Raw genomic sequence first — 9,332 nt, 5'->3', positions numbered from 1 at the left:
AAATCATTTAATTAGCTATTATTGACCCCTCTTGGGGCCCCAATATTGCTGTAGGGTCACAATTTAGAATCTTCTCTGTATATACAAGCTTTGAAGTAATATGTGTGTCTTTGGTACTGTGGTTCTTGAGAAGAAGATTATTTACAGAAACACAACCGATTTTACTGTTTTAATTATCGCCGTTTTAAAAAGGGTTTCGCTCTTGATTTTAACAACTAAGAATCCTTTCTGGGAGTTGATTTTAATCAACTCTCCTATGCAGTTACTCTGGCAAACCGAAAGAGAAAAAGTGTTTGGAACTAGGCATAAATCATCACCGCTGACAAGATATTGATTTAGTTCTTGAAAATAATCGATAAATTCGATGTGATGTATCTTGAAGCATTGGTTTGTAAGAAACTAATTTATGAATACTTTGAAAATAGTCAGATGTTAAATAGTACGAACAATTTAGATATTTTTTTGCAGTCGTATGTATTCATACGCCAGAGTTCAATTAAGTCTTGCTCAACCATTGGCTGTCTCCGTAAATCTCCGACAAGCAGAGAGTCATTCTATATTTAGAGGTCGCGTTATCAAGCTATCACATGACCTGGTGTACACATTCTCTTGCTTGTTGATTAACGGAGACAGCCGAGCATCTGGTTGAACGAGACTAGAGTTCACTATTGCTTTGATCCATACAATTTTTTGAATATTTCGATTACTTATACTTATTACTCATTCGTAATTAGTTCCCATCACTATTCTTCAATGATGAAATCATATTAAAAATTACCACAAACATTTATTACTTTGGTCACCCTACATTATGGAAGGTTAGAAATTGCTCATGTTTCTAAACGAATTAAAGTAAAAAAAAATCTATTTTAATTCTTTCAGACATTCTTAATTATGTATGTTTTTCACTAACACATCAAAGAATTGTGAATAATTCTACCTTCTTTTCTTCTTTTCCATTATAGTTCGCATAAGGAACAATGAAATATATTAAACATTTTGAACAGATTATAATCTTTTTTTATTATGCATGTTTGTCACAGAGACATAACAGTGTTCTGCACCTCTCCTCAAATCCGATTACGGTTGACATTCCTCGTATTTGCTACAGGTGCAGCACTGTGGAAGCCTCAGTTGGACGAGTCTAAACCCACAGTTTTCACAGTAGATCCAGGTGTCAAACTGGCGGAAACTGTCCATCAGACACTCGCTTTTTGATGCATCATTTTCCAGGCAGCCTCTGTTAATGGAAGAACAAAAGTTATGACGTATCTTCATTACTTAACCTTGCATTAGAAACATTATGAAGAATAAGAAGAAAAGAAATCGCCCTAATAATGTGACACTAGTGCCATTTCTATAAACTATTATTTGAACTGTACAATACTGCTTTATTGTCAATTTCTTCAATTCTGTGCTATCTTTTAATGAAAAAGGAATTATTTTGCTGGTATTTCTGTATCAATCAGGAATTGACCTATCTGTATACGATACTGTAAGAGAGTTTTTTTTAAGGACATTTTTTTATATATCAATTAAACTGAAAGTATTTTATTGTTTTTAATCTTATCATTATTCAACATGCTATTTTTGGAATCATCTTATTTTTGCAACCACTTTGACATCGCAGCAATACAGTGCGCAATGTTATATTCTGTTTAATTTGTTTCAAAAAACCCTTTCTGTACAAATGACTGACGCAAAAAAAAAAGGAGTGACACATTTACCCCCTTTACTGCAAATTTTGTGCTATGTAAAAAGACCCAAAATAAAAAAGTATTTCAAAGAAAGGTCATGTACTTACGATTTCTCTACACACTTTGCGTATCTGATACATTGACTTTCAGGCTTGACGACATAACACATTGTTCCATAAACCTGGACCTTTGTAGGATAGGCAACCTCTGAAGGACAGACATTTGTCAGCCCAACAGACTTGTAATAGCTAAAAAAAATCATATCATTAAAAACAATAAAATACTTTCAGTTTAATTGATATATAAAAAAAATGTCCTTAAATAGAAATTTCTTAAAAGGTTATCTCATGAAAGGAGTTTTTAGCACTTGTATTGTTAAAGATATTGACAGTATACATGTGAGTATTGCTATGTATATAATTGCTATCAACTTTAAAAAAGACTTGAACTATGAATTAAAACTTCTCAAACGTTTCTTTGTCGTCTCTTTTTGCTTCAATGATCTTAATTTAATCTCCCATACCTGTTGTCACAACGGATGTATTTTTCTTTAATGGCAGCCAAAACGCTTGGGTTCTTTCTTAAGAGGTATTCAATTTTCAACCTAAAATAAAAGCATAGAATTTTCAACTTTTATCAAAAATTGATAAGTAATAATTAATATAGGCAGAATATCAACTGACATTTGAAAAGAATGATAAATGATATACAAAGGAATCATTAGACCTCATTTTCGTTGAATTTATGGGAACCTCTTATCTACAAATAAATACTCTTCACAAATTTATAAATGATGACTATAAAGTCATGTTGTCTTTTATATATATAAGATAACATACGAAATTACGTTTAAACGAACCAATAAAATTTAAACAATCTTCAAGAGTTGCCCTCACGAATTTTAATGATTCAACAATTTATGATACCCATAAAGTAGTATTAAAAATAAATCCAACGTTTTATATAAAAAAAGGATATTCAAAAGATTTTTTTCTAATAACTTTATAGATGATTTATTCAACACAAATATAGCAATATCATATTTCTTATGACATGTTTCAATAAGTTCATTGAGTATTTTATTTGTCTAAGAAACAAAATCAACATTTAATTATGAAAAAAAAATCTATTTTGATTCAAAATGTTTTTTGTCCAACGACACTCCTAACAAACCTTACTGTTAAGCAAAACTAATAAATTGTATCTCCTTTTTAACAGCAGCTTACTTTGTACTGGCTGGTATGCAATCGTCAGAGACAGGGAGAGTAGGGTTCTCCGGGCCGTCCGTCCAGCATTCATCCTCTTTGTCAAAATCTCCGTAAATGCTTGTTTTGTCATATAACTCCACAGCAAAGGCATCTGCTGCCTCTGTGGTCACCCAAAAAAGGGCAGAACCAATCAAAGTGAGGAATATGGCCTGAAATATTTTTTATAAACAGTTACTTTAAACGTTAAATTGAACACCCTAGTTTGTGAGAGATACTGAAAGCGATATAAAATATCGAATATATAAGAGGCCATACAGTAAATCACGCTTATAATGAACTGAACCTTACACTTAAATGGACGTGATTTTCATTCTCTGTGGGGAACATATTGTGAAATTAACGGATGTAACAAATTATCTTTATAACGAAGTGAAAAGCCCCTCCCTGGCTCTTTTTATAAACGTGTTTTACTGTACATGTAACGGTGTACTGAATTTTATATATCTTTATTAAGAACCTTAGCTAGAAAAAAAGTGGCCCTGAATTCCTCTAATTATGATATATTCAGATTACATATGTGTGAAAATTGATGAATTGATATGAAATAATATGGATGTTTAAAAGATGTTTTAAAAATAAAATAAAAAAAATAAAAAAATGTTTTAAAGTTATATGTATCTTATACATTTATTTGTGTAATAGTTTTAAAACATGTATAAAATCAGTGTTTGTTTTTATGTCAGTCTCTCTTACAGTCTCATAACTGATATTAACAACAACGTTCGCGAATTGTAGCGCTATTTAACAATTTTAAAAAGAAAAATGGATGATAATTATTTAATAACATTATAATTGTGTACCTCATCTGAATACATATTTCCTTAAAACAAACGCCATAGTTTAAAAAAAAATTACAGAAAAATTATGCAAACTAAGCAAATTGATTCCAAGACTGAAAAAATGAGAATATTTCTGTTCTCTTAAGATCCATTTTAGAGTAACTATGTCCCTCTATTCGGGATAATGAATCTTTTCAGACATATATTTTGCAGTAAACCATGTTTTTGTAAATCGTTTAAAATAATTTAAACCCGACATTATAGTATTTCTAAAAACAACCGAAATACCGAAATAAAAAAAAATTCTTCCATAACGTTAAGTATTTAAAAGAATGATTTTGTTTAAGAATTAAAAAAAAAGTTTTATGTAGCCGCAAACAACATTTATACATTCGAAGTTTTGATCGACAATTAAATGGATTGTCTTCGTTACAAATATATTTTAAACCTCTGACCTTCATTTAAATGACCTATCCTTGCATAAAAAATTATACCCAGGTGTAGACGTGGTCAATATTTTCTGTAAGGAGCGAGAGGGAAGCTCAAGTCCCATAAAGAAATTACTGACAACGCAAAAACATCGTAAGGTGTAACGTAACGTAATCACTATTGAGTGATTGTGATTAAGGTAATGATCCATACGTCACAAAACAACGTCTGACGTAATTCACGCGTTATTACGTCTTTTCCGTGCCCGATCTAATCGAGACCTAACGCTAAAAGGTGTACATGTGTTTCAAAACAAAAAAATCAAGCTGACCTAGAAATTAATTCAAAACAAATCTGTTAAAAATCCTGAAACTGCAATCAATTAGCCTATTACTCAGCGAAATGAAAAATTGACTGGGTTGTGTCGATTGAGTACTCTTTTTGAAAATACAGACCGCTTACTTTTGTCCTGCATAAACATCAATTCATTACAAGGTTGAACTTAGTCCAATTCTTTGAACGTTAATCCCTGAAGGTGCATAAACATCCTGACCGAGATCTATATTCCAGTGCATAAGGGAGATAAATACACAAGGGGAAATAATTTGACTTATTTCATCTATATCCTATTTTCGCTTAGCAACGAGCATAGATATATTTTCCACAAAAAATGTTTTATGAATTAAAATCATGCGCTTAAGAAAAGTTATTTCATTTTAAGAACTGCCTTTAAAACCAGTAAAAAAAAGGTTGAATAGAGGTTTTGTCTTACAGGCATATATCAGGTAGTTAGCATTATCCACGCGTGGGACTGCAATTTCTAAATACCGATCTCGATCCATAATACTAACCGATATCCAAAGATACAATTTTTTGCGGATTAGATAATACAGATTGATCAACAGTTTGTTTAAATCATGTTTTATATTTAACAATAATCTAAACATATTTTTTTAGAGTGATGAAATAATAAACCTATGCACAATTTAATTTTTACGGATCTTTTTTCAAAATATATATTTTAATGATTTTTACCCAAAATACCCCCATTGTGATCCAGAAAAGGCCGGTCCCTTGAGTAATTTTATTTCCAATTGATTAAGGGCGTTAATGTGTAAATAATATCAAAATTTTAGAGAATCCTGTACGTAAATAGAATTATAAGAGCTTAAATTCTCTTTGAAAATTTATTTCATTTTATGTCATTTGTATGCAGATTTATCTATTTTTGATAAATAAGCAAGTGTAACATAAAAATTCTTGTTTTGAAATAATAATTCCTTTATTTTACATAGGATATAAGTCAAAAAATTATTTTGTGAAATTCTAATTTCAGGCTTAGGCTTATATTCTTTATGTATGAAAAAGCGCCATTTTCCGCAATCGGTTCTATTTTTAGCAACGACCCTAGCTTTTATAATACCGATGGACCACCCAACAGGGTAAAATTTGATGAGAACATATCCTTAGATACATGTTTGAAAAATATGAAAAAATTCTGTACGCATTTTATTTATCTAGTGGGGTATGGACCATTACCTTAAAACAAGAACTCCACTCGGTTGCTGTTAACCTAACACTTTTTTATTTTACAAATTAGCAGGCTGTAAAACATGACACGATACAAGACAATTAACCCCTTTTCATCCAGTATTGCACCAACCAAGGTTTTGTTGAAAACTAATTTGTTATCCTTGAAATTCATATTAGAATTAAATCAAAGAAAGTTTTGTAAAAGATGAAATATTTACCTTCATGATGTACAACTGCTTAATCAAGATGACTGAATATACTTATGAATCATTCTCTTTTATATGCTTGATGTGTTACAAAACATGCTAATTAGTATACACATTATTATTCGATAAAATCTTTTCACCTATTCAATTTTCAATGCTTAGTCCAAATTGATTTAGTACATGGTACATACCATCACTATCTGATGCTTGAGGTTTAATAGGATAAGTTTATCTAGTGCCCCAAACGTCACGATTTGCTTCTTTCCAAAGGACTGTCCAATGTAGTTTTTCTTGGAAACAAAATTTTACTCTTTGTAATTTAAAACATTTAAGGAGGCTGGTTGGTCAACACAATTAACAATTAGATCTAGCTTAAATTTTAAAGAAATAAATCAACATTTATTCAAGAAACTGAAATTTCACTTTAAAGTTTTTATGTTTTTTAATATCTTTATACAGAACTCTTCTTTTGAAGAAGAACGACTTAGTCTAAACATATTAAGTGATGTCCATTCAGTCCCTTTAAAATTTATAAATGTATTTTCATATTTAGATACCCCCAGCCACTTTTTAAAAACAGATTTCTTGATGTTTTTTTAAATTCAAGTTTCGTGTTAATTCTTTTTTGTTTTTTGCTTTTCTACATTTTTTTCTTCCAACTCATAATTCCTCTTAAAATTGGCGCTGTATAATAATTTGCTCTATATAATATGGGTGACAGAACATTTTCCCTAATATTTTTTCGAAGGTGTTCTAGTGTGGTTTAAACTTAAAAATTATACCAATACAAAAGGTTTTTTAAATTAACTCCTTGAATACATTTCGTTTTAAATGTATTAATAACAGATTAACTATTGATTTTTCAACCTTGTTATAGCCCTAACAATTTGTTTCAAAAATGTCCAAATGTTAAAGGGTTAACTATTGATTTTTCATCGATTCTTCGATTATACAACTTTAATGTAGTTTCATAACGTGATTGAGATTTGCAGATGAGTTGATATGATAATTTGTTAAAACGTTAATTTTCAGTCTATACACATTTGATGGGCTTAAGATATGCAAAATATATACGCGTTGTATAACATACACGGTATTTATACCGGGTGATTTTGAGCCGTAAGTCATAAGTCACCCACTAAGTGAACATCGGCAAACATCATGCAGGTAAGTTTAAGACTGTAACCAAAAATTAATTTACGGTGTATGCCATTTAATATGCATTTCTACCACTGTTATTTTATATGATTTTTTGAAAAAAGCAAATTATAAAAAGTATCACAAAAAAAGTTTGGTTATTGAATGTTTAAAAATAATTATTATAGACTGTTTTCCATGCGATTCTCGACTTTCCAAATATTGTAAATATAAAAGTCGATAATTGTGTTTTGACAATGATATTGATTGATGAAATTTGTCTTTCAAATCAAAGTGTTTATTATATTTGCAAGAACTTTGTATACTTTAACATTGAATAAAAGAAAATGCACGTGTTTTGAAACAAATCATTCAGTTCTGGTTAAAATTGAAAACTGCAAATGCCGAGGGTCAGTCAGGAGAGTAATTGGAAGTTCGATTGAAGCTAAGACATGTGATTGCTTTGTGATCTGATCCAGAACAAAATATATTCTAAGAATAAGTACGACAACAAAACCAGCACAATTATACTCTTGGGATATTCAGAGATAGAAAAGTATTTAGACTCCAAATATTTTATTGATATACAAAATTAAATTACACGAGTAATACCACTATTTATTAGTTCTCGAAACCTGAATTTTTTTCAATGGTAAGTTAAAACAACATACGAAAAATTTATCCCAGAATGAATTGACATGCATAAAAAGATTGTTTTCAATTCATAATGTTAATTTAATCATCTTGAAGGTCATAACTGTGGTCTTTGCGATTTCTCTCCTGTTCTGGAGTCACGTTGTCGGTGAGGATTCTCCTGTTGCTAAACAAGCAGAACGTCGTGATACTGACTTGTATGCCGTTTCGAATTATGACAAAACTAACCTGTATGGAGAGTATGACAAAGAGGACGAATGCTGGACAGATGGACCTACTAACCCTGAGCTACCAGTTGGAGACGAGTGTCAAAGCGCGGCTGTGAAGTAAGATTAGCCTCCACAATATTGTATTGCTTATCTACATACATCAAATATTCATTCAAGTAAACATGCAAACATCTTTTAATATTTTGACATATGATAGAAAAAAAAACGTAGTTGTTTTTAGTTTACACGTGAAAGATGGAGAGATTGAACGTATATAATTAATAATTGATAACGAACAATAATGTGATGATAATATTTATTATTTTTTCAGGCTGAAGATTGAGTATCTTTTGAGAAAGAATCCAGCTGTTAATGAGGAAATCAAAGAGAAATATCTTCACTGCGCAAACACGTAAATTAAATTCTACACAATATGTGATTAATTGATTAAAAAACCATTTCAATCAGAGCAGAGAAATTGGACATTTGATATATTTCATGTATTTTAATTTTGTAAAGAAGTATGCAAAACTGGTTTTTAGCTACTACACTCCATATGGGCTGGATAATGTTTGTCCCAGCGAGGTCACCTTTCCTACGACAGTTGAAATATATGGCAAGACCTGTTACATCGTCAAGCCAGAAAAGCAATGTCTGACCTACGTGAAATGTGACGACGCACCGTAAGTATAAGATAAATAATACTTGCATTTGCCAAAACCGCTTAATCTTAAAATATAAATCTTTGAATGACTTTATTTAAGACTTATATTCAGACTAATTTAAAAAAATACATGGAGAAATTAATAAAACAATGCTTTACAGTCTATTTTAGGAAAAAATTGAATTGAATTGAAACCTCAACTATATATAGTTTTAATTTGTTTAAAAAAAACAAACAAACATCCTTCTCGAAAACCCCCAAAAAGTCACAGGAATATATAGTGTAAAATTATCTCTAGGGGCTGCTCTGGTTCAACGACAGAAGAAAGCAAGTGTTTGATGTCTTACTTCCGTGACTTCAATGCATGGGTTTATTGCGAGAATTGTGGATTTACGATGGTCAAGCTAAGACTTCCACAATGCTGCACATGTAACAAGTATGAAGAATGTGAATAGTAAAAAACCATTTGATGATTGCACCGGTATGGTTTAAATAAATTGAATCCAATCCATAACTGTCTTATGTGTTTTATGTATTTGGGAAAAAAATTGATTTGTTCTGCAATATTGTGTGAGGTACACACTAAAAGGAATTGATGTTCGTAGCATGTGTTTTTTTCGAATTAGTACCAGTATAACGACGCAATGCATACTTTGTGTTTCGGATGCAACCTTAAAAGTTTCATATTTTTTAAATATACGTGTATTGAATTTTATCATACCAGTCAAACTTTTCCGATTTTATCTTAATCAACTT

At 30.6% G+C, this 9,332-nt stretch overlaps 2 protein-coding genes across 2 annotated transcripts; one reads left to right on the top strand and one right to left on the bottom strand.

The window, feature by feature from the left end:
* Nucleotides 1-997: 997 nt before the first annotated feature.
* Nucleotides 998-5,952, bottom strand: LOC128179425 (uncharacterized). The gene is made up of 5 exons (XM_052846835.1): nt 5,925-5,952; nt 2,924-3,114; nt 2,221-2,301; nt 1,805-1,945; nt 998-1,240 (listed from the first exon to the last, which is right to left on the bottom strand). Exons 1-5 carry the CDS (start codon nt 5,928-5,930, stop codon nt 1,081-1,083), a joined length of 579 nt encoding a protein of 192 aa, XP_052702795.1. The 5' UTR covers nt 5,931-5,952; the 3' UTR covers nt 998-1,080.
* A 1,066-nt stretch (nt 5,953-7,018) lies between these two features.
* LOC128179423 (uncharacterized) lies at nt 7,019-9,084 on the top strand. Its single transcript, XM_052846833.1, has 5 exons — nt 7,019-7,079; nt 7,800-8,029; nt 8,244-8,324; nt 8,455-8,595; nt 8,875-9,084. Exons 1-5 carry the CDS (start codon nt 7,074-7,076, stop codon nt 9,029-9,031), a joined length of 615 nt encoding a protein of 204 aa, XP_052702793.1. The 5' UTR covers nt 7,019-7,073; the 3' UTR covers nt 9,032-9,084.
* Nucleotides 9,085-9,332: the final 248 nt, after the last annotated feature.

The sequence above is a fragment of the Crassostrea angulata genome, chromosome 4 (assembly GCF_025612915.1).
Source record: "Crassostrea angulata isolate pt1a10 chromosome 4, ASM2561291v2, whole genome shotgun sequence".
NCBI lineage: Eukaryota > Metazoa > Mollusca > Bivalvia > Ostreida > Ostreidae > Magallana > Magallana angulata.
This window is presented reverse-complemented; position numbering and strand designations above follow the sequence as displayed.